This window comes from Delphinapterus leucas, chromosome 19, assembly GCF_059928025.1.
Source record: "Delphinapterus leucas isolate spDelLeu-1000000601 "Yukka" chromosome 19, BTC_Dleu_Yukka2, whole genome shotgun sequence".
NCBI lineage: Eukaryota > Metazoa > Chordata > Mammalia > Artiodactyla > Monodontidae > Delphinapterus > Delphinapterus leucas.
Window position 1 is genome coordinate 57,647,497 of NC_143147.1, and position 24,996 is coordinate 57,672,492.

Genomic DNA, 24,996 nt, shown 5'->3' on the forward strand with positions numbered 1-24,996 from the left:
TACAATAACCATCCAAGAGGACAGCGGTGGCTCCCTCCAGAGCCCGGTCCCCCCAGGGTGCTACTGCGGAGGCCCCACCCCAGGACTTCAGGGGGTTAAGATCTTTAACTTGTCATGACTGAGGTCAGGGGTTGACTTTCCAGCCAACCAGTGTGGCCTGGCAGTTGACCTCCTCCTGGTCCAGGTCTGTGCCCACGTCCCCACCATGCCTCGCCCCCTGGACGGCTGACGTGTGGTCATCCCAAGGAGTGGTATGATGGGTCTGTACACCGTGAGACAACTCGGTGCTGGCTGGCACTTCTGACCGTGGTGAGGCCGGCTGTGAGTAAAGAGATGACCTCTACAGTACTAGTTCTCTGGCGCAGGGGAAATGAGCTGCCAGTCCCGTGAAATGAAACACAATTTCCACGTGCTATGAAGATGACACTGAACATGAGGCAAATATGAGAGACTGAGCAACTGAGCCTTCAGGAGGGACGAGAGGCCTCCAAGGAGGAAACTGAAATCATGGGGTCCCCGAATTCCCTACCCCCAGGCCCAGAAACAGGACAACCTGCACCCTCTGCCACCACCACCCACTGAGTAATAAACAGACAACAGGACAAATCGACAGGGCTTCCCCACAGCCACCCTCCGGGGGCCAGCTGGTTCTAAGCAGGCCAGAACAGGAACCAATAGCTGGACCTCCATCAGGGAGCACTCACAGGGCCATCTGCCCCATCAGCACACTCGGGTGCTCAAAGAACTACTGAAGAAGGACAGGAAGTGTACCCACCGCAGAAGGTGAGCAAAGACAGGTGGACAACAGCAGTGAGGACAATGTCCCGGGTAGACGTCGGCATAGGACATAGTAGGTTTTATATTCTGAGAACAAACCGCACTTTCCATGAAATCAAGATGCTGGACCCCTTCACAGAGACCTGGAAGAGCAAGTGAAGTTAAAAAGCACATGGAAGGTTCCTCGTCTTTCTCTCCAAGAAACGAGCCCATGAAGAAGACTCCACGGGAAGAGGAAGGACACCGTGCAGCATTCACTTCATTTAAGATGCTCCTAAGGGGCTTCCCTGGTGGCGCAGTGGTTGAGAGTCCACCTGCCGATGCAGGGTACACGGGTTCGTGCCCCGGTCCGGGAAGATCCCACATGCCATGGAGCGGCTGGGCCTGTGAGCCATGGCCGCTGAGCCTGCGCGTCCAGAGCCTATGCTCCGCAACGGGAGAGGCCACAACAGTGAGAGGCCCGCGTACCACCCAAAAAAAAAAAAAAAAAGATGCTCCTAAGAACAGACTCAAGGAACATTTCCAGCATTGAAAACTGTGATGTGTACATGACAGAGACATTTCTCTGTTTAATCCTGATGGTGCTATGTTAGCTCACTGACCTGCCCCTGACTGTGAACCGGCATTTGAAAGGCTTGAGGACCACACCTCCCCTTGAGTGAGGGTCCCCCACCCCGAACCACGCCCTTCCTCCCGTCAAGGTGGTCCAGGCAGGCATCAGAGTGCCAGCATGTGGAGAGGAGTTGGAGCACAGCCCCCAGAGCGGCCTCCCACCCACACCATCTAGCACACTACCTTGCACACAGCAGGTAAAAATGTTCTGAGTGAATCAGAGTGTTTCTCCTTCTTTCTCCAACGACACATATCCCTTGCAATTTTTTAAACTGCTTAAGCCATCCCTCCTGGAAACATTTCCCTAATGTTTCACACAAGCATAATCTTCTTTATAACTGAAGGATAATAGATACCTCTCTATCCCCCCCCTTTTTTTTTGTGGTACGCAGGCCTCTCACCGCTGTGGCCTCTCCCGTTGCGGAGCACAGGCTCCGGATGAGCAGGCCCAGCGGCCACGGCTCATGGGCCCAGCCGCTCCGCAGCACATGGGATCCTCCCGGACCGAGGCACGAACCCGCGTCCCCTGCATCGGCAGGCAGACTCTCAACCACTGCGCCACCAGGGAAGCCCTCTCTACCCCCCTTTGAAATATACTTACCATCAGCAATTTTTCAGCTTCTCCAAATTTTATGTATACGAACAACAGAGTCTAAAACTTTTGGAGGAAAACCTCTTTCCCCCTTCCCTCGCCCACCTATCACCTAGCCTAAAGAAACTGTGACCGCGCATTTGGTCTGGGAGTAAGGTGAGTGCCTGGACACTTTGTGGACGATACAAGGACAGGGACAGGTGGGACCGCGGTCTGGTTCTCTCACCACTAGCCCCTGGGCTACTGGGAAGTCACAGAAAGAGATTAAGGTCCAATCATCACTTCTCCAACCACATTAACAAGCCTCCCAAAGAGGGAGCATGTGAAAGCAAGCAGCTACTCTCCATCCGGGTGACCTGCCCCCACGTCCCAGCCACTCCGAAGGAGCAGAAGAGCCGCAGCACGAGGTGAGACTGCCTGCTGAGAAGATCTACTAAGGAGGGCCCCCAGGCCTGGGGTGGCTGCCTGGATGTTTAGAAACCTCCACAGGTAACTGATTCCTTGGCCACGGTGGGAACCAAGTGCCTTAATCTAGCTCTCGGCTGGCAAACAGTTCCTAAGCTGAACATCACAACATCACCCCACTGCACTAAAAGTCAAATAAAACTGCTTAGAAATAATCCTCAGAAAAATACAACCTTCTACTGACAGACTCCCTTTTAATTTTTTCAACCCTGAAAACCCAAATTTTCAGTTTCTCTAAGATCAAAACATTCTACTCCTTCTAAGTCCCCGACAGGCCTCCCCCGATCTGCGAGGAGGAAGAGCCTCCCAGGAGAAGGGAGCGGGCGGCCCCCGAGCCTCGTCCCCACTGGACCCAACCCGGGGCCACCCGCCCTGCAGAGCCTGCGGCCGCAGCACACACTTCCCGCTGAGTCAGGGCTATGCATGAGCAGCTGTCACCTCAGCAGCAGCGGTGATGGTGACGAGCAGCCCCACAGCGCCTGGAGCGATGCCATCGAACAGGGGCTCTCTCCTCACCCGGCTGTGGTTTATTAAATTCGAACTAGAGGACGCCAAGTGAACCCAGGGGAAGCTGTCACTGGGAAAACACAGGCACGAACCCATCCCACTGATGTCGCCCACACCTGGTCCAGGTGCCCACCATGTGTCCCAGGGGCCAGGACTAGGGGACAGAGCTCTCCCACCACCCCAGAACTGAGGTGAGATGTGAACTCCCATGGGGGCAGCCTGAACCCCCAGGAGGAGGCCCCGCCCTCGGCTGACACAAATGTTTCCCACTTTCTCAGTCCCGGCAAAGCCGGAGCATCTCCTGGTTCTCAGTTGTCACACTGGGTGCTGGCTCCCCAAGGGGCCTGCCCAGCCTTAGTCTACGTTCTCTGTCAGAACTTTCTTGTCAAGCCACCTAGCTAATGGTTCTTGTCAAATTAAACTCTCGTGATCTCTGAACGACCCTACTCAGGGAGAGATAACAAAGGCTCTTTCCATCTCTCTGCGCTCGCCTAGGACACAGCGCCAGGGGACCAGTGCTTGTCCGTCCTGTCTCTTTGTCCAAGGCCACGTGAGGGGGCGGGACGGGGGAGGGGAGCTCGGCTGTGCCGCTGGCGCAGGAAACGGCCACAGCTGATGACAGAGTGGCCCAAGTACAACAACTTGAAAGAAGCAAAAACAAGCGCTCCGGAGAATGAGAGGCTTAACCAGGAAGTCAGGGACCAGTTCTGCCACTGACTCACAGCCTTGGATTCCCTGCAGCAGTGCCCAGACCTCCACTGGCCCCAGAGTGTCCATGGCACAAATGTCAGGACTGGCAGGCCTGGAGGACCATGCTGCAGGAGAACCCACCTCACCGAGCTGAGAGTCACTGGACCAGACGTGCGGCCCAAGGTCAGACGGCCAGGACGAGGAAGAAGGGTGAATGTTAGACAACAGGCCACTCGCATTTGATTGATGACACGCGCACGCCTGGCTGGGGCCAAGTTCTCTGAAGTTTTCTTCTCTAATCTCACCACCCAGGTCACTGCCTTGGACAGCTGGGACAGGGGAGTGTGGATGGCAGACTTCTAACCACAGGCCAAGGATCTTTCACAGCCAAGCTGCCTGACCTGCCCCAGTGACCTCCCACACTGACCTCCCAGGGTGACGCAGACCCTCAGGCATAGCTATGCCTGCACGGCAGGGAGAGGTCCCACCAGGTAGGGGCAGAGTGTGGCCTCATCCTCCCTTTGTCCAGAAAATGGCAGGTCCCCCCCCGCAACCACGGGCCTCTCCCGATGACACAGCCCAGGCAGAGCTCCATCCTCACTTCTTCAGCCCCCAAGCACCTCCCTGCTGCCCGCTGCACCCCCGCAAAGATCTGGACCCACCTCAGGGCTACACCTCGACTCCCACAGCACCCAAGCACAGGGCAAGCAGAGAACCCTGCAGCAGGGCCTGGCCTGCCACGCAAGAAATCAGGCCAGTGTGTCTTCTCCTGGAGTGACCGCTGGGCTGCTCCCCAGGGCACTCCTGCAGCCTCACTTCCTGAAGCCTGGGACCAGGGCCCCACCGGCGTGTAAGGCAGAGCAGCAGCCCCACGGCTTTCACGGTGGGGGCTGGGTAGGGAAGCGCCCAGGGGGTTCCTTTGGCAGCGAGAGCCACTGTGCACCAGGCAGCCTCACCCATGGGGGCAGGGGGCGTGGGGCAGCACGGAGAGGGCACGGCTACCTCACCCCAAGCACACTATACCAACCTCATCCTGGGGCCACATGCCCACCCAGATGTGTCACCAGGAGACCTGCTAACACGCTACTTTCATGAGCAGGCCTGAAATTCAAGTGAAATGGACCCTCTAGCTGTCTTTCCTGTGTAAGTAACTCCACAGTCAAGTTGGCCAACCTGCACTGGACTTTAAACACCAAATGGGCCTGCTGCTAGCAGGAAACAGATGATAAAATTAGGGAGGTATAGAAATAAATTACTTTAGTAGGCAAAGGGTTTTCCCAGGTAGCAAGGTTTCTCATTAATAAATCCAGAAAAAGATTTTCCATTAAAATAGCATAAATATTATCAACATGTCTAAAATAATGAACTATGTGGACAGACATTACTTTCTGAGCACACTGTATATAACACACAACCAATCACTTTATATTCATAAATGTCACAATCTTAGTTTTGACCCAAACTATGAATTTCAACTCTTAAATATAACATAGGTAAAGCCATATTATACAGGATGTTTTGTAATTTGCATGGCGTCTATACATGTGTTAAGTATAAATTCTAAACACATACCACTTAGAAATGCATAATACTTCTTTCATCAAACTATAAATTCTTTCATAAACAATCTCAATTCTAATTAAAGAAGTATCAAATATTTAAAAACAAAAAAATTAAAGATACCCTTTAAAAACCCATACACGTGCATGTGTGTATATGTACATATACAAATACACATTCACACCCCAAAACTGCACACGTAAAAAGAACTCAAATGAAAGAATTAAAACAATGGTAAGGGGGATTTCTTTGGCGGTCCAGTGGTTAAGATGCCGCGCTTCCAATGCAGCGGGCGCAGGTTTGATCCCTGGTCGGGGAACTAAGATCCCACATGCCTTGTGGTGCGGCCAAAAAAAAAAAAACAATGGTGAGGGAATTCCCTGGCTGTCCAGTGGTTGAACTTCCGCACTTTCACTGACAAGGGCAGGGGTTTAATCCCTGGTCAGGGAGCTAAGATCCTGCAAACGTCGCAGTGCGGCCAAAAAAAAAAAAAAAAAAAAAGTGAAATTTTTACATCAAAAATGACACAATACACATATAAGATCAAGAAAAATACAGAATTGGTGAAAATATTTGCAAATTGTCTACCTGATAAGGGTCTAGAATCCAGAATATACAAAGAGCTCATACAGCTCAACAACAAAAAGACAAACAACCCAATTTAAAAATGGGCAAAGGACTTCAATAGACATTTCTCCAGAGATACACAAATGGCCAACAAGTATATGAAAAGATGCTCAACATTATTAGTCATTAGGGAAATGCAAATCAAAGCCATAATCAGATACCCACTAGGTTGGTTATAATTTTTTAAAAAATGGAAAATGACAGGTGCTGGTAAGGGTGTGGGGAAACTGGAACCCATGCCCTGCCAGCAGGAACGTAAAGCAGCAGCATACTCACAGCAGCCAAATCTCCATTAGTTGACACATGGATAAACAAAATGTGGTCCGTCCTTATGAGCTGAATTGTGTACCCCAAATTCACATGTTTTAGCCCCAAGCCCTAATACCTCATAATGGGACTGTATCTGGAGATGGGGCTTTTAAAGAGGTAATTAAGGTAAAATAAGACTACCCGGGTGAACCCAAATCCAACAGGGCTGCTGTCCTTATAAGAAGAGGCGCGCAGGACACAGACACAGACCAAAGGGCGGACCATGCGAAGACACAGCAGGAAGGTGGCCATCTGCAAGTCAAGGAGAAAGGCCTTGAAAGAAACAATCCTGCCAGCACCTTGATCTCAGGACATCCAGCCTCCAAAACCGTGAGGATAAATTTCTGTTGTTTAAGCCACTCAGTCTGGGTACTTTGTTATGGCAGCCCTAGCAAACCATACTGTGGAGTATTCTTTGGCAAAAAAATGAAATGAAATACTGACACACACTTACAACATGGATGAACCTTGAAAACATCATGCCAAGTGAGAGAAGCCAATCACAAAGGACCACATGCTATATGATTCTATTTATCAGAAACAACTAGAATAGGCAAATCCATAGTGATAGAAGGTAGATTAGTGGTTGTGCAGCACTGAGGAAGATGGAGGTTTCAGGTGACAGCTGAGGGGCATGGGGCTCCTTTTGGGGTAATGAAATGTTCTAGAACTGATTGTGGTGATGGGTGCACAACTCTGTGAATAAAAGCCATTGATTTGTACGCTTTAAACAGGTGCACCATACGGAATATAAATTATATCTCAACAGACCTATTTTTAAAACCTCATAGATAGGTAGTGATTAACCCAATTCATCAAGAAGGATACCAAAGCACAGATAAGTTACCTTTCTACCTCTACAGGGGTCAATTTTGGTAAGTTATATTTTTCTAGGACTGTCTATTTTGTCTGAGCTATCAAAGTTATCAGCAAAAGATATTCTGGACATGTGGCTTTTATTCTCCACAGGACCTGTCTCACAGCCCCCCTCCGGGTGGTCTTACTATTATTTATATGCTTCCCCTCCTGCTCTGTCAATAAGCCGGAAGTCTCTCAGTCTCTCTCTTTGGTAGGCCTTTTGGCTGTTGATCCTTGTAGACCTGTGTCTTCTCCCTCACTCATTTCTCATGCTCCCCTCACTGTCTCCCCACCTCTTCCCTCACTCCTTCCTTGGCAGTTTGAGTCTTTCTTCTCTTACAATATTCTGGGGCGGCAGGGGAGGAAGGGTCAGCAGCAGTTTCTACAAAGGGCCAGAGCCCAGGCATTCAGGCTTTGCAGACCACTGGCTGCTTCCCTTTTCTTTTTTTTAAAACAATGTTGAAAAAAGGAGAAACCATTCTTGGCTCCAAGGCCATACAAAAACAGGCCAAGGCCAGCTTGGGCCCGCGGGCCATAGTTTCACAACTCCTGCTTAAGGTTTTAAATTTCCCTATAAGTACACTACTAGCTGCATCTTGAGAGTTCTGATACATAATAATTTTGTTACTGTTCATGTCTACCTTTAAATTTTTATTATAAAATTTCTATTGGGATTTCTTCTTTGATTCATGTGTTATTTAGAAATACATATATTTTCAAACTAAAAATTCACATCATACCTTTATCCTTCTGTATCTGACTTTTAATTTTATTGCTTTGTGGTCAAAAAATGTAGTCTGTACACCAGTGGTTCTCTGAAATTTCTTGAGACTTGTTTTATGGCCTTACTAGTAAACATGCAGCATTTGTAAATGTTCCTCTGTGTCTTAAGATTGCATCCCCTCAACCACAGCTGCAGAGCCCTACACAAATCCATAGAATCAGGCCTGTTTTTCTGTTGTCTAAGTCTTAGATACAAGGCTCCCTACTATTCTATTTCATCCCACTATTCTATTTCATAAATGAACTGTCAGCAATCAAGAGAGGTGTTCTGAGCTCTCAGGAGGACACCAGATTCGTCCATTTATCCCTGCAACCCTACTGATTTCTGCTTCTCACAGCCTCAAGTTTCGCGAGGAGTCAAAGCCCCAGGGCTATGTGCACCACCTTGACGGGGATGAGCCCAAGCTGAGGGACTCACAGGAAGCCTGCTCGAGGCTGTCCTCTGAGTCCTGGACAAGCATCGTAACCAGCTGCCTCAAAACAGGTGGAGTAAAAGTCAGTCAATGTAAAATTACACAAGAAAAGCACACACATGAGGGAGTCTGCAGACAACACAAAAGGATCAGAAGCCCAAGCACTGTGGACAAAAAACAGAACCTAAAAGACAATATCGGAAATACAGGCCTAGAATATTAAACGCATAAAAAGAGGAATGGAAACCATAGTGAAGAAAAGAGGAAGATTTGAAAAAGAACCAAAACAATGTCTGGAAACAAAAGGGAAAAAGATTCATGCTGTGGATGGCTTTAGCGTTGCAACACCACACACATGAGGGCCGGCAGCTGGAGTCAAGCAGAACAAGGGAACGAAGGGGGCCTGCCCTCGCTGTCTTTTTAGTCTGTTCACGGCTCTTTTATTGCTATGTTTTCACTGACGTTATTTGTAGCATGAGACAAAAAAAAAGTCTGTGTGCTAATTTTTCTCCTTGTCCTTGTTTACTTTAACCAAGTAACTTCTACACGTGGTTGTGAACATATCCAGAGATGACAGGTAAAAAGCACCTTTTAAATACAAATTCAGGGAATTCCATGGCAGTCAGTGGTTAGGACTCCGCACTTCTACAAGCAGAGCACGTGTTCAATCCCTGGTCAGGAAACTAAGATCCCACAAGCCACGTGGCATGGCCAAAAAAAAGATGTTTTTAATTTAATGAATAAATACATACATACATATAAATTCAATAAAAGGAGATAAAGTGCCACATGACCTGCCCCCTGAAAAACCGTAACCAGCCCAAGGAGGGATGAGTGAGGACCCTGAAACACAGGCATGATACTGTCAGGCAGACAGAGGGGAAGAGGTGAGGAAAGCTGTGGGAACCCTCTAATCTTGGCCCAAGGTCACAAACCTGAATCAGTCTCCCAGCCAAAGACAAAACAAGGCAGAGCTCACGGTTTCAAGTTTCACTTCAGACACAGAAGCCACAGCCCAGATCACACTGGGCTCCAAGACCCTGTCCAAAGCAGAACCCCTCCCCCACCCTGGCCCCCACACGGCTTCCCGAGCCAGGAGGAGCCCCGGGTCCAGCTCAGCTCTGCTAGGTTCCACACCTCCCTGGGGGAAGGCGTCATCGGGGAGGAGTCGCGGGAGCTGCAGGCACTAAAGCTGCCCACAGGCCACACACACTGAAACCGGCAGCCCCACCAGACACTGGACAGCCTGACGGGAAGGAGGCCGGTGTGCTCCCCTCCGAAACATAAAGTAGCTCCAGTTCCATAAATATTCAAATAGTGGCATTACTAGAATAATAGGCAAATTAAAATTCAAGTAATGTATTACACATCTCAGACTTCAAGTTACAAATGAATTCCTCTGCTTCATCATCAAAGGAAGGTAAACGTCCAAAAATAAAACTTTCCCCGAACACTCTCACGCCCCTTGGCCTGCCTCATCAGACAGCTAAATAAACTCTACTTTCATTTCTATTTTTCAACTGTTTGATAAGCAAAAATAGATTGATACCCTCAGGGTTTTTTTTTTTTAATGAGAAACCAAGTACATCACCTGAGAAAGACGACCATGGTTCCAGCTCCCGGCTCAGCTGGTGTGTGCCCCATGCTCCCCACACTTAGTCTCATGGGCCCAGCTCTCACATGTGCAACAGGGGAGGACCCTGAGGGCCTGGTGGGCTCAAGCCCAGCCCCGGCACAGACCAAGCTCAGCTCGAGCGAGGTCCCAGGCGCCAGCCACCTGCGGGGCCCGTGGGGGCAGCCTCCCGGCACACGCGGGCTGTATCAGGACAACAGTCCCCCCGCCCCACTGCCGGCACCTCTGAGCAGCACAAGTCGGGGGCGGGAGCCGACGAGCAGACAGGCTGCAGGGCCAGAAGAGAGCCCAGGAAAGCGGCAGGACCCTCCAGGGCAGGGCCTCCCCTCCATCTTCAGAAAGATCCTGCCTTCACCAAGACACAGAGGCCAAATGCCAGCAGCAGAGCTTGGCACCAAGACGCAGGCAGAGAGGAGGACGTGGGAACAACGCAAGTCCCAGGGAGAGGAACCAAGCAGGAGGGGCCCAAAGTGGGGCCACCTCAGGACCAGTCCCCCTGGACAGGCTGCTCCCTGTGGGGCCCCAACTGGAAACGAATTATAGTCGAGGGACCCTGATGAGCACACGGGCCTGAGGCGCGAAGCAGGAGTGGGTGCGGGGCAGGGTGGTCAGCACAGGGCGGGGGGCAGCAGGGGACAGTGTCTGTCCTCGTCCCCCGTACTCGTTCTCCAACCAATGAACAAAGGCCTAGTGAGCAAGTGTGCATACTCGTGTGCACGTGCATGAGTGTAAGCTGCCATGAAAGACACAGGTGCCCTGCCCTCCAGCAGTCCCACCACCCACGTGCCCCCAGGGGAGCAGCATCCTGCCTGCTGGCCTGAGCCCCACCACATCTCACGTGACCCACGAAGGTGGAGCTCACGTCTCAGGGGAGACCCTGAGAGACAGTCTGGGCAGCTAGGTGCCCCTCAGCCTCAGGAACCATCCCCTGCTCCCCTTCTCAGGGGACCTCCCCGGCGCCATGAGGACAGGACCTTTCAGGACATGTGTTCATCTCAAGAACTTAACAAATGCCATCTCGGCAGCTGCTTAGGACTTACTGTCCCTAACAACAACCAAAATTAGAGAAATTGAAATTATGCCTTGAATCTTCTGTAGAATTTTCATTTCCTTTTCCTTTCCTCTGGATGCTGCACCCCAAAAGGAGTGCTAACAATTAAAATTAAAACTAACTTGTATTTACTTGTAAGGTCAAAAGTATAAGCAATCTGCTACCTTCATCAAAGATGTTTTGTTCTGTGACGCATATCATTCCCAGCATACAAATGCAATTCGGTGGGATGTTGTAATTAACCCATCAGGTTCCAAAGAAAACCCACGAGTAGAGGCCTCCAAGGTACCTTCTACAGAGGGGAAGCTTGACGCCCAGGTCAGATAACTGCTCCAAGTAACAGGAGGACGAAAGAACAGAGCCAAGACTCGAGTGTCTTGGCAGCAGCCACAGAGCACAAGTCCCCAATCCAACTCAGACACGACCATCCCTCTCCCAGTGCAACCTTCCCACTGCCTCTAGGACTCTGCTCTGTCGTCCTTCAGGCTGGGTGACCTCGGCCAAGTTACTTAACCTCTCTGTGCTGCTTGACTCTGCAAATCAGGCTGACAGTTCCCATTTTGAAGAGTTGTTGTAGTGATTAAACAGATTAACACTGACAGGATGCTTATTTAGCACAAGACCTTATACCTAGTAAACGCTCAATAAGTGCCTAACCACCCCCCACCCACCCCTGCAAGAGTGAACTCTTTCTGGCGATGGTAAGCAGGTAAAGGAGGGGTCACAGTGAAAACAGAAAACCTTTGTGAAAGAAATGGAGACTACAGGGAGAACCACACCACCTGCCAAAAAAACATCATTAAAATCCTCAGAGAGGGCTTCCCTGGTGGCACAGTGGTTGAGAGTCCGCCCGCCGATGCAGGAGACGCGGGTTCGTGCCCCGGTCTGGGCCCACGTGCCGCGGAGTGGCTGGGCCCGTGAGCCATGGCCACTGAGCCTGCGCGTCCAGAGCCTGTGCTCCACAGCGGGAGAGGCCACAGCGGTGAGAGGCCTGTGTACCGCGAAAAAAAAAAAAAAAATCCTCAGAGAAATAAGAGAAGCTATTGCAACTACTACCTAAGAATAAGATACTAAGAAAGGAACACTCAGAGAACCAGCATGAACTCTTGGAACCCAAAAATAATAATAGCTGAATAGAAATACTTAAAAGAAGGGTCGAAGAGAAAGCTAAGGAAAATGAGAACACTGAGGACAGAGAAAAGAGCCTGCAGGAGAGAAGCAGTGGCATGTGGAGAATCAGGGAATCACCATTTATACAAAATTCTACAATAGGTAAAACTAATCTGTGAAGGAAGAAAATCCAGCCAGCGGCTGCTTCCGGGTGGGGTGATCATAATGCTCCACTTCCCAGCAGGGGGTATGCTCAGGACTCAGGGAATGGTATTCTTGGGATCTGTGCCCTCATCACATGTGAATTCTACCTTTAAAAGAAGAAGTGTGAACAGTTAATAACAAGCCTAAGGTGTTCAGGGGTAAAGTGAGTGATGTCTGTCACTGACTCTGAAATGCAGCAAATACTTGAGATGGATCGATGCGTGGTTAAGGCGAGGGAATGTGGAGAGCCACGAGTGTGGTAGGGCAGAGGAAAATGTTCACTGCATAACCAGCGCTGGGTGTCTGAGCATTCACTGTCAAATTCTCACAACTTATCTGTATGTTTGAAATTTTTCATATTAGAATGTTGGGGGAGGTCTCTTGCCTTCCAAGATGGCCCACACTCCATGGAGTGTGTATCTCCCTGAATAAACCTTCTTTCACTTTACTATGTCTTGCTCTTGAATTCTTGCCTGCACAAAGCCAAGAACCCACACTTGGCGGCCATCCCAGGGACTCAGACATGACTTGGGATGTGACCATCCTCTCGCACCCCACTCTCTTTCCTGCAACATCTTTTCTGGCACCCAATGCGGGGCCTCCAAGGCCGTAATCTCGATCTGCCTACTGGGCTACGGCTCCCCTCTGAAGGGTGGCTGGGACTTATCCTGAGCCATGCAGATTCGAGTAGCCCGTTAAGTGGCAGCTGACATCGCCTGCAGGGTCTGGCAGAGAGCAGTTCTCTGGCCGTGAAGAAGCGCGCTGAGGCCAAGGCTTCTCCCCCTCCGTCTTTCTCATTCTCCTATTGCTCTATCTCTTTGGACTTGAAAAGATCCACCCAGACGACCACCAAACATCCAAATTAAGACTGCGCGGCAAGTAACTGACAACTTGGTTGGGTCTAAAGAACTCCTGCCAGGGGGCTTATCTGGTGGCGCAGTGGTTGAGAATCTGCCAATGCAGGGGACACGGGTTCGAGCCCTGGTCTGGGAGGATCCCACATGCCACGGAGCAACTAGGCCCGTGAGCCACAACTACTGAGCCTGCGCGTCTGGAGCCTGTGCTCCGCAACAGGAGAGGCCGCGATAGTGAGAGGCCCGCACACCGCGATGAAGAGTAGCCCCCGCTTGCCGCAACTAGAGAAAGCCCTCGCAGAGAAACAAAGCCCCAGCACAGCCAGAAATTAAAAAAATTTAAAATGTTGGGGGTAAAGAGTCAGGGATCCGAATCACAACAAACTTTTTAGCAGCAGCACTGAAAGCTAGATCACTTTCAAAACACTGACAGTAAATGCTTTCTGGCCTAGGCTTCTATACCCAGCCAGACTATCAACCAGGAGGAAGGGTAGAAGAAAGACCCTTTCAATCATTCAGGGTCTCCAAAGATTCCCCTCTCTTGCATTCTTTCTCAGGAGCCTACAAAAGGGCTGTGCCTCATATCCAAACAAAAGATCAACCCAAGAGAGAGGACAACATGGGATCCAGGAAGCCTGGCTTCCAATTCAGGAAAGAAGTAGAGGAAATCTCAGATGACGGGGAAGGCAGGCGTGGAGGCAGAGGGGCCAAAGAGCTACATTCTCATTTCCCATAAAAGCAAGTCAACAGACAACACCGGAAACTGGGAGCAGTGAGGGGGGTGGAGGGAACAAAACTGGCAACAGAGTAATATTATTTGGAATCAACGAGGTAAATACCAAAATCCTCAGCTAAGAAAAGGTTCAAGTGGGGCTCCTGGCAGGGAGGATGGGAGGGGAGCAGCCAGCTGACACCCTCCCACTGAGAGGTGGGGCCCATCCCCTCCCTCAAACCTGGGAGCCAAGTGTGACACCACGGTGCTGGGACGGTTCTCTGCCTAGCCTCTCGGAAGACTGGAAGTTTCTGCCTTGCGCTCTGAGTCCCACGCGGAGTTAAGACTGATCACCATCCTGGAGAGGCCTCTGGAGTGAAACTAAAGGGAAGAGGAGGGCCCCGCCGCTCCCCCAGGATACGAGGCAGGTGAGTACTCACTAACGCCACAGGATGCAAGGCTCGCCGGCACAAACCAGACTCCTGACCCACAAAATCTCGAGATCATAAAATGGTAGTTTTTTTAAGCCATCTGCTTTGGGTGGCTCATTACCAGCAAGAGGCGAGGGGAACAGCAGAACTGCTGTTTTTTTGTGACAAGATTCAGAACTATTTTTTCACTCTCTAAATTATGTGGATGTTTAATTTAGACAAAAGTAACTAAAACACTTTTTTTTTAATTCAATATGAAGGTAAAGCCAAGTAAAATCTTAAGCCTTAAAAGAAAAAAAAACTAAAACAGCATCTAGCCTGGCAGGCCCACCCTGGCACCCGTGCCCACGCAGCACACACCCCTCTCCCTATTCCCACACCCGCACCACACGCAGTCTCTCCGAGAGCAGGGAGACAGCCACAGACTCAATAGCAAGCAGCTGAAGGGGAGGGGGATGCCCTAGGTCACAAATTAAGTGCCTTACTTATTTGAAAAGAGAAGAAAAGGGCCGCGCGCGAGGGCATGCAGGCCATTCCCGCGGCAGCACGCGGCCACGCGGCGGGGCAGCAGAGCTCAGGGCTTGTCCCGGGCATGCACCGGCAGGTCCCGGAGGCAGCTGACGCGGCCCCCCTCCTGCTTTCCAGGAGGACCCGGGCAGGCCTCCCAGGCCCCGGGGTGAAGGGTGACAAAGGCTCCGCCAGACCCTCACGGGGAGGACACAGGGGCTGTCGGCATCTGTCAGAGGAGATGCATTTCAGGCTAAATGTCAGCATCTGCTGCTGCCTCCTGCACCGGCTGTGGCTCCCCTGGGAGGCCTCTATCCTAACCTCGAACACGTGCAACCCCCGCGTCCAAGGAGAGCCAGGCGGCACTAACCTGGCACTCACAAAACCTGGGCAGGGAGCTGCCGTGAGGCACGGAGGTGGCACTGGCCGGCCGGCTGGGTGGGTGCAAACACATGAATCGTAGCTGCGGGCGGGAGGAATATCAGGTGCATCTCTACGCCCCGAGGGCTCGACTCCTACATTAAATCCCTCCCACTGGAACAGCCGGCTCCAGTTTCAGTGAGAGCGAGCGTGAGAACAGGTCCTGCTCCGGCCAGGCAGCCACAGCCACGGCTTCCACCTCCCAGCCTCTGGTAAGTACCTACTATTTCTTCTCAAATGCGAGTTTTCTTTCAATACTCCTCTCAGATGTATCTTAAACTATCTACTCAGTGAATCACCTGCCCAGAGTTTCTCTGCCCTGCTCTTTTCTCCGCGGATTACTCAGGACCCAGCAGGTGCACTGCTGGAAAGGAGACCATTGTTACAAAACTTTTAATAAGGCTTACACTTTATTCTAAGAGTGTAAACAAGTTTATGTGGATATATGAAGTTCTCATTTCTACCATAAAATTCATAAACTATTTTTTTAAGTTATTTTTGATGTGGACCATTTTAAAAGTCCTTATTGAATTTCTTACAATACTGCTTCTGTTTTATGTTTTGGTTTTTTGGCCACGAGGCATGTGGGATCTTAGCTCCCCAACCACGGATCAAACCCGTACCCCCTGCATTGGAAGGCAAAGTCTTAACCACTGGACCACCAGGGAAGTTCCAAAATTCATAAACTTTAAACCAAAACTCAAATTGATGTTATTGCTTATCTGTTCCTCACCTCAAAAATAAACTACAGGTTTCAACATAAAAGGATCATATATATGCATATATATAATTGCTGACCTTAATTTATAATTTCTTTAATTTAAAAACCTTTTATTAGGATTTAAAATAAGTGCTGTTTTGACATAAGCTTACCAAAAAAAAAAACCACCTTAACTAAAGAGGATCCCTGTATATACAAAAGGGGTTTTCTTACTCTTATAAAGTTTCTCATAAATCTGCATGAAAACCATTATTGACCAAATTATTCGTCAAACTTGACCAACATCAGACTTAATGCAATCAAAACCTGTCTACATTTGTTATCATGATTTGTATTTTGTATTAGCCAAGTCCTTGCAATGCTTTAACGTGGTGCTTTAAGGTAAGGAGGCAGGCTGGTGGTTAGGGGTTCTGGCCCTAGGGAGGTGCCCCAAACGTTAAAGCTGTGCATTCACTGCTAAGCACTCTGTCTGTAACCCAGGATCTCTGGCTGAAACCAGAAAGAGCCCCTGGTGGTCTTCCTGGATCCATTCTTCCAAACTATATGCCAGAAAACCGTCTTTTTCCCTAGGTTACGGTTGCCCTGAAGTTTATCCTTCATTTTAAAGAACCGAAAGTCTGGGAGGGAGTGGTGGTTAATCACTGGAAAAGCTCAATTGGAGTAAAACTCACAAATCTCGTTCTTGCAACACCCCAGTGGGTAGGTGACAACGGCGTGTCCCTGAGTTATGCAATAATGCCACATCACAATATCGTAATTATAGCATGCCCTTCAGAACGCGCTACCTGGTGAGGCTCCCTGCCAGGCAGCTGGACACCACCGGGGAGGGCTGAGGATTATTCCAGCGCAGAAGTTAGTGCACATGACATGCATAGCTGGCCGGCACGTCACAGCCATGCCCTGTAAAGTTAAGCTATAATTACCTCTATTGTGTCCTATCAAAGTTCAAAAAAAATCTTTCTCTTGCCTATTATTTCTGACTTCAAACCCCCTAGAAAATTATTAAATATGCCAGCCACTCACTGTCACCCTAACAGCTGGCAGCTACATTCATAGTCCACACTTAGGAGGCTACTGAGAGACATGCACTGGCACCTCAGTGCTTCAGAAACAAGCAGATAAAGCCCTGTGGACACAAAACCACGGGCTGCTCAGAGCGCCATTTGGGCACCACCGTCCAGCCGCCCAGGCCTGTGGGAGGGGAGGCCAGACCGGCTCCCGGGCTTCTGCAGGGGTGACAGGCTCCTGGGACACAGGCAGGGGTGACAGTGCATGAGGAGTCACAGGAGGGCGTTCTGAAATGGAACAGGCTCAGGCCAGACGCCGTGGTGTCTCTGTGGCGCTGCTCCCCACCCTCTCCCCTCAGCACTGGGTCCCAACTCCGCTGAGGGCACAGCTCTGAGGGCAGGCCTCGTGCCAACAGCTGCTCGCAAGGCAGGCAGGGGCGCCCTCCTGCATTCGAGGACAGCACCCTGACCCTGACCTGACATGCAGGGCTCCCAGCACCTCCTGCTGACCCAGTGGGAAGTGAAAGAAGGGTGAAAAACACTGTCCCACACACATCCTTCTAGGACTAGGCCAACATCTGCATTTTTAGCTAACATGCTAACAGTGCAGTTCTCCGAGGAAAGCCGAACCCAGGGCTGTGCTTTTTTAACCTCTCCCTGTGCAACCCCCCAGCCTGTACCAGCCTTCCCAGGACAAGGATGGTGAGACACGAATCTTATCACCTTTAGAAAAAACTTCACCTCTGACTGCTAATCCGAACTTACTACAAACAGTTAAATTCTGGATTATATTGTTTAGGCGACAACACCCTTTTTCCACTGCCAGCCTGCACCAGGCCTGACAGATATAAGCTGACCAGAGACGGGCAAACCCCATCTCTGCAGGTGGCTAGAGCGACAGCGCCCCGGGCACTAGGCTTTAGCTCCTCATCCTTGTAAGCCTCGCCTGAGCAGGACAGAACTCACAGACTGACATCACCTCCTGGAGGCTGTGCCCCTTGGAAGCTTACAGAAGCCTCAATCTTATCCTGCTTATTACTTCTCTGACATTATTGCTTTTTTTTTTTTTTTTTTTTGCGGTACGCGGGCCTCTCACTGTTGTGGCCTCTCCCATTGCGGAGCACAGTCTCCAGATGCGCAGGCTCAGCGTCCATGGCTCATGGGCCCAGCCGCTCCGCGGCACGTGGGATCTTCCTGAACCAGGGCACGAACCCGTGCCCCCTGCATCGGCAGGCGGACTCTCAACCACTGCGCCACCAGGGAAGCCCATTATTGGCATTTTTATAACCAAGTGAACTAGCCTGTCTCCTTCAGCATCTGAAGCAGCTGCGCTCCCTTGTTTTAACTAGCGAATTGTGTAACCCTGAGAGGTCAGTTTACTCAGTTACTAAAACTACTGCTCCTGTGACTCCATCCAGGCTCTCCTTGCAACAATTATGCCCTAGAATACTCTCACCTCCCAGAACAGCAGTACCAAGGAAACCATCCCCTGAAAACCTCTTTACTGTCCTTGTAAGCTAACTGACCACAGAACAAGAAGTTCAGACCAAACCTGTGGGCACAACATCATTTGACGGAAAAAAGGTATATATTAACATAAGAGCAATGATTTCCCAAACTATTATTTTGGGTAATGCTATGATAACTTACATACAACTTGCCTCCTATAAACCTTTGAGAAAACTTAACCAAAGTGGGTTTATTTCTACTTTTGCCTAAAAGTATGAGCAATATTAAATAATACTGCTTCTGAAGCTAACACCATCATTATCTTAAATCCGAGGGGGTTTTCGGCTGGTTTGGGCTCGCGTGTCCTGGGTGCGGCAGATGTGTGTCTGCATCCACTCATGGTACCACCAGGACTCTGCGCTCACACTTGATAAATGTTTTGCAACTGTCATCATTTTGATCACGATGCTTCCAGCTAGTGATGAAATCATCAGTTTTCAGATCTTTGCCATAACATATCCTATACAATCATGGGAACCTGACTTGCAGAGGTTCTCACGCCTTCAGAACCAGGGAGCATAATGGGACGTGCCAGCACAGGCCGCCCTGACTTATCAGGCTGGCCCCGAGCTGGCTGGAATCGCTTCCTGACGGGAGGCAGGAAATCGTGCTTTTATAGCCCAGGGCATACCTGCCCCACAAGGTATGAACTGAACTCATACAGAATTATTTCACATTCTCCCTTACTAAGAGGGGAAATCAGGAAGATGCAAAGCTGTGACCACGTGTTTAACTGTGCTGGGCTTTCACATTGCCGTGCAGCTCACACAACTGCTCACGGGAGAGGAGGAGGGCGAGCAAGCTGCAAAGCCGCAGAGCCAGGCACCAGGTGCCGCCAGCCTGGCTTCTGTCCACCCGACACCCTGCCAGTTAGCACCCCCAAAGAGGGCCTGGGGACGCCCTCTCCAATTAGGGGGTAGCCAAAAATCTCATTTCTCCTCCAAAGTACGTGCCTGAGCACCCCTGCTATGCAGAAACTCTCCCCGCAACAGAAGGCTGCAAGCCACCCAAAGCACCTCTTAGTAAAGAAACATGCCTTTGAGAGAACGGGATGATGAAACAGGTTAATAGAAGCAGCTTCTTGGGGGGAGAGTGGTTCCTTGTGTTTTTAAGAAATATGAAAAAATGAGTAGAGGAACCAGTTTGCTGAGAATAAGATCAGATAGCTTTTTTAGAATTTAAGATATCCAAGTGAAATTAAAACCGCACTCCCTCCCCCCTTACACCCTCCTCCCACAAGCTACCCATTACCTCATCTGATGCGTGAGATGGCAAGGAGAGTAGCTACATTTTATTTTGTGAAAACAAGTCTCTTAGATTTCCCATGTGTATTTCTCTATTTTTAAAGGGCTGCTTTCCAGCTCAATGTTTTAACCAACCCGATGTCTAGAAGGCGATGCTTTACACAAGCAATTTCACGAGACTCAGAACTGTCCATATTTACTTATTCCTTAAAGCAAAACTGCAGTTGAAAAGTTATTTCCTTTTAACTTTATTTTTCTAAGTGTTTAAAAATATCCAGAAGCTAAATCCTTTTTACATTTTCTATGCAAATTAAAGTGCAGGCCTTGATTCCTCACACCCACTCCCCCAGCCCGCCCCACCCACAGGCTTTCTCTAAGACACAGTCACCCCATGGGCTGGTCCTGGACACGCAGCCGCGCCCGGCCCTGCTGAGATCCTCCCAGACCTCACGTCTTTGTTCTCAGCTTCGGGTTATGAGGCAGGGGTGTGCAGAGCAGCCTCTGAAGGAAACCCGGGGGGAGGTTAGGCTTGGGGGATAGGCAAGGACAGGAGGACCCTGGGGAAGATATCCAGAAGCCCCTTCGTACACGTTAAAGGCTGGGATGGGTTCCTCCCAGGATCCAACCATCTGTAAAATTAGGCACCACTCACTCTGGTTTCCTCTATTTTTAAAAAAAATTTCATTTATTTATTTATTTGGTTGTGCCGGGTCTTAGTTGCGGCAGGCAGGCTCCTTAGTTGCAGCTCGCAGGCTCCTTAGTTGTGGCATGCAAACTTTTACTTGCAGTATACATGTGGGATCTAGTTCCCTGACCGGGGATGGAACCCAGACCCCCTGCATTGGGAGCGTGGAGTCTTAACCACTGCATCACCAGGGAAGTCCCACTCTGGTCTCCTCTTACCAGGAGGGCTGCTAAGCTTTTCTGCCTTTGGTTAAGGCCAGGATAGGCAGGGATGGGCTAGTGCGTGAACTCACTCCATGCCATCTGTGAGGTGGGCAAGTGGAAGGCAGCAGTGCACGAGGACATCTGCTCACTCACTGACTCACAGCATCTTAATATCATTCAAATCAACATAAACACAGCACTTAAGTTTGTATTTGGGCCAACACAAATGCTACTTACCCAGAAAGCTGACTTTTCATTTGTGAATTTAGAAACAGGGTCGGGTGGGGGGGGCATTTTTAAATATTCTTCACTTTTAAATACTCCCTCATAGAACAGAACACTGTGATTAAATAGGGCAGATGGACTGAAGGTTACAATCACACGTGCCTTGTTCTCAGTGAGCACAAATGTGAACGTCACACACACGCATGAGCCTGGACCTCCTCAGGTTCACGTTAGAGCAGTCAGGCCAGCACAGTGATGGGACTCAGTCCAGAAACTCCAGGCACATGGATGGGGGTGGGATCTCAGTGATCACTCAGCCTGGTGGGTCCACAACCTTCCTGGCACCTGAGGCCTCAGATCACAGGCTAAAGGTTCCCAAAACTCAAAAGAGTTACAGGTATTCTCTGAAATGACGCTAAACACTCCTGCTACCACACTCGCCTGGGACCAGACTTGAGAAAACAGAGAACGCCGTAGGGGTGGCGCCCAGGGTAGTGAGGAGGGGTGGCTGATGCCCGTCCCGTACCTGCCGCGCAAGAGCACTTACGTCCTCTGCACCTGCAGAGGCCTCTGCTTCACCTCCTCCGTGACCCCGGGGTTCTTTGTTAGCCTGTTAGCCATCGTTCCAACACTAAGGCTCTGCTCCTCCATTGCAGCTCCCAGTCCCCAAATGAACGAGACTTCCCTGGTCACACCCACAGCCCGTGGAGCCGGCTTCAAGTAAAAGCACTCAGACAGGAAAGCGAAGGAGAAGCAGTGACCTGCTTCCTTAAAAATCACCAAAGCTGAACTACGCAGGAGCCAGCAGGGCTCAGACGCCAAACCGCAGAGGGAAAATGAGCCTTCTCAAAGAGCGAAAACCAAAAAAGCCACATTACATCCCCAGGCCCCCAGGAAAGCCCTTCAAGTACAAGTGTTTCCAGTGTCCCTTTACTTGCAACGAAAAGTCACATCTTTTTAATCACATGAAATACGGCCTCTGTAAAAATTCCATCACTTTAGTGTCCGAGCAAGATCGCATTCCCAAGTGTTCCAAACCGAACTCTTCAGACCCTAAGCCAACCAATCAGTCCGACCCCATGGCAAAGCCCACCTCCTCCAAGCCCGTCCCAAGTGGGCTCTCACACCTGGACACCAAGCTCCAACATGGCCTCGCCAAGGATGACATCAAGGAAAATGTGGACCTGCATGCGTGCGGGCCCCACAGGTGCCCCGGACAGAAGCCCACTCTCCACAAGGAAGCAGCACCCCTGAGTCCAGCTCCAGAAGCCACCGCGGGCACCCAGCCTGTGCTGGAAGGCACTACCCGGCCTTCAGCATTCATGCCAGTTGGCGAGCACAGACTCAAAGGGCAGGAACTCACCGAGGCTCCTGAAGCGCTGACCCTGACCCAGCCCCCAGCCAAAGCTGCCTCCTTCCACACTAAGTCTGCCTTTCATGCCCCTGGCTATGCGTGGAAAGCTGGCTCACCTTTCCTCACACCTGAGTTTCCACATAAAATCCCATCCACAAAGGGGTTTGGTGCCACTTCGCCGTACGTGCACCCCACCATCGCAGAGTACCCGCCTCACTTTTACACAGAGCACGGACTGGCCACCATCTACTCACCGTACCTACTCGCAGGGAACTCGCCCGAGTGTGACAGCCCCCTGCTGTCCATCTACGGGGCCCAAGACCAAAGACATTTCCTGCCTCACCCAGGGCCGATCCCTAAGCACCTGAACCCAGCTCCATCCACATACGACCATTACAGATTCTTCCAGCAGTATCACTCCAATCTGCCGATTCCTTATGGATTTTATAGACCAGAGTCTGCATTTTCCTCCTACGGCCTCAGACCCCCACCCGTTGATGGTATTTCACAAGATCAAAGCTCACACCTACTGGAAGAAGCTGCCCTGGCCTACCCGGCCTGGAGTCCATCCAAGTTAAACTCCCACAAAAAACACACAGAGTTTGAGAAAGAGAGTCTGACTCCCGAGGCTAAAGACCTTTCCAGAGATGGGCAGAGGGACACGGAAGGGACCAAAATGAGCCCACGTGCAGGCAGCGCAGCCACAGGCTCCCCGGGAAGGCCGAGCCCCACCAATTTCACGCAGACAAGCCAGCCCTGTGCCGGGCTGTGCAGCCTCTTGGACATGCCGGCCTCTGGTGCCCCAGGAAGTCTCCATCCACCAGAACAGAGCCTCACAGCCTTCAAGCCTGTCAAGAAGAACACGGAGCGCCCACATTCCCAGGCCCCAGAAAACAGAGCTGCATCTCCAGAAAGGTAAGAGAGTCCATTTTCAAAACCTCCGAAGTAATGTCTCTGGTTGTGCTTAATCAGAGGAGCTGGTACTTGCCCAAACCCCCCACGGGCAATGGCCCTCAGCAAGGTCCCTGTGACTCCCTCTCTGTGTCTCTTCCAGCCTCGAGGCCGTGAACGCAGATGCTCTGGCTCAGATGGGGAGCCTGGAAGCTGCACCCTCCAGCCCAGAGGACGACTCCAGGGCAGCCCCTCTGAACCTCTCCACGAAACCAGAAGCTGAGCCGGCCACTATACACACCACTGCCTATGGAGAATTTGTGGAGCCACAGGACGCGCCCCTCAACCTCTCGGTGAAGGACCCCTGCAACGCCCTGACTTCGAGGCCCTCTGTCCGCAGCCGCCCGAGAGGGGCCGAACCCGCGGCTGCCCCCACCCCAACTCCTGCTCCGCAGTCGGAGACAGCAAGTTCTGGGGCCGGGCCCGACCCCAGCTCTGTGGAGATCCCTGTGCCCAGCCCGGCTGGGAAGGCCCAGGACACACGCTCAGCTGACAGTGACGAGCAGAAGCAGACTGCGGCCGTCGCCCTCTGCCAGCTGGCGGCCTACAGCCCAGGGAACGTCGAGCCCGCTGCCCAGGAGCCTGCCTGCCAGGTAGACGCACCCACCCCCAGAGCCCCTGAGAGCCAGGAGGCTCAGTGCGACCTCAGACCCAAAGGGCAAAAGAGGACGAGCCCCAGGGATGCAGGGAAGGCCCAGCAGGGAACCAAGAAGGCAAAGCCCAGCGACACAGCCAGAGTGTTCACACTCCGGAAAAGAACGCGGGTGTCTTAGAGCCACCTCTGGCCAGCCACAGGCTGCAGCCACAAGCACGCCTTCCGGTGCAGGCGAGACAGCAGCAAACCTCCATCTGGCCCTTGCTTTTTTATCTGGTACATTTTTACAACGCAGTTTTCTTCTTCTCAACAAAAAAATTAAACTAAACCTGCAACTCAATTCAGTTTTGTAAATACTAAGCATGAACACTAAAAGGTGCTTCTACTTCTGGTTGTAAAATACTTGAATGACTCACACTGTAGGACCTGATGAAATGCATAGGACTAAAAGGTAACTTTTAGGTGTTAGCATCTTAGAGGAAATCTCTTTAAAACATTTTTCTTATAAATATCTCAGCACTAGAACAAATTGTTTTAACTGTTTTTCTATTAAATCTACTGTGTGTTTTGAAGTAAATAACAATTACTGGGGGAAAATGCCAGGCAAAGACGTTTTCAGTACTAGCATGAAAGTTCTGTGTGTAAAAACACTGTGATTTGTTATGACTGAACAATACACAGACAGCAAGAGGCTATTTATACAAGTAATTTATTTCCATTGGGGAGAATGCATTGCTGGGGAAGCTATTCTCAACATGCTCTGTCTTCACAACTCATTCAGACTCGTTTTCCACTTCCTAAAATGATGTATATGTTGCTAATTTTCCAGTAAACTCATAGGTGAACTTTAAGGATACATAAAAAGAAGACAAGCATAAACTCTGTGTTATACAATATTTTGCCACAATAAATAAACTCAATGAAAAAGAGAAAAGAGCTGAGGCAGCAATTAAAACTGAGGACGAGGGTACATCTGTGTGTGCATGTGAGGGCGTGTGCACGTGTGCATGTGTCTGCTGTCCACCGGTAGTCATCGAGCCCGGGGGAGTGCAGGCATCCGGGGGCACCTCTGGAGACCAAGCATACAGGGCCTGGCTTCACAAGGGCCCTTCCCCACTGTTCAGAGGGTGTTTCTCAGCAATGCACTGCCTGGGAGTGGGGCAGGGGCTCAAGAAAGGGCCTGGAAACAGTGGCGCCGAGCTGAGCTGACTGGGTGAACCCTCTCTCCACAAGATGGGCAGTTTCAACTCACACTTTGACCAAAATAGAGGTGGTCCCAATAGAGCCATCCAATGAGCATTCAACGAAAAAGCACTGCTAAAGCTAACGCCTGCCGTTCCCAGTGACGTGCACATACAAGGTCTCTCAGTTTTCAGAGCTAAAAATT

The 24,996-nt window shown here is 50.5% G+C and overlaps 2 protein-coding genes across 7 annotated transcripts in view; one reads left to right on the forward strand and one right to left on the reverse strand.

Annotated features, from left to right (window-relative positions):
• TBCD (tubulin folding cofactor D) overlaps positions 1 to 24,996 on the reverse strand; it is a 177,676-nt gene that overhangs the window by 87,183 nt on the left and 65,497 nt on the right. The gene's annotated exons all lie outside the window — the stretch shown is intronic.
• Positions 15,090 to 23,949, forward strand: ZNF750 (zinc finger protein 750). Of its 2 annotated transcripts, XM_089901472.1 has the most exons (4): positions 15,090 to 15,327; positions 18,262 to 18,427; positions 21,366 to 22,978; positions 23,118 to 23,949. In XM_089901472.1, the coding sequence occupies exons 3-4, from the start codon at positions 21,546 to 21,548 to the stop codon at positions 23,785 to 23,787; spliced, it is 2,103 nt and encodes a 700-aa protein (XP_089757598.1). In that variant the 5' UTR covers positions 15,090 to 15,327; positions 18,262 to 18,427; positions 21,366 to 21,545; the 3' UTR covers positions 23,788 to 23,949. The 2 variants fall into 2 exon arrangements, with proteins under 2 accessions (XP_089757598.1, XP_022444924.2); XM_022589216.3 differs by lacking the exon at positions 18,262 to 18,427.

What these genes read in the sequence shown, in the direction of transcription:
- ZNF750 (XM_089901472.1), top strand. Translation starts at nt 21,546, where the DNA reads ATGAGCCTTCTCAAAGAGCGAAAACCAAAAAAGCCACATTACATCCCC. An exon ending in AGAGCTGCATCTCCAGAAAG is followed by an intron (nt 22,979 to 23,117) that starts GTAAGAGAGTCC and finishes TGTCTCTTCCAG; the next exon opens with CCTCGAGGCCGTGAACGCAG.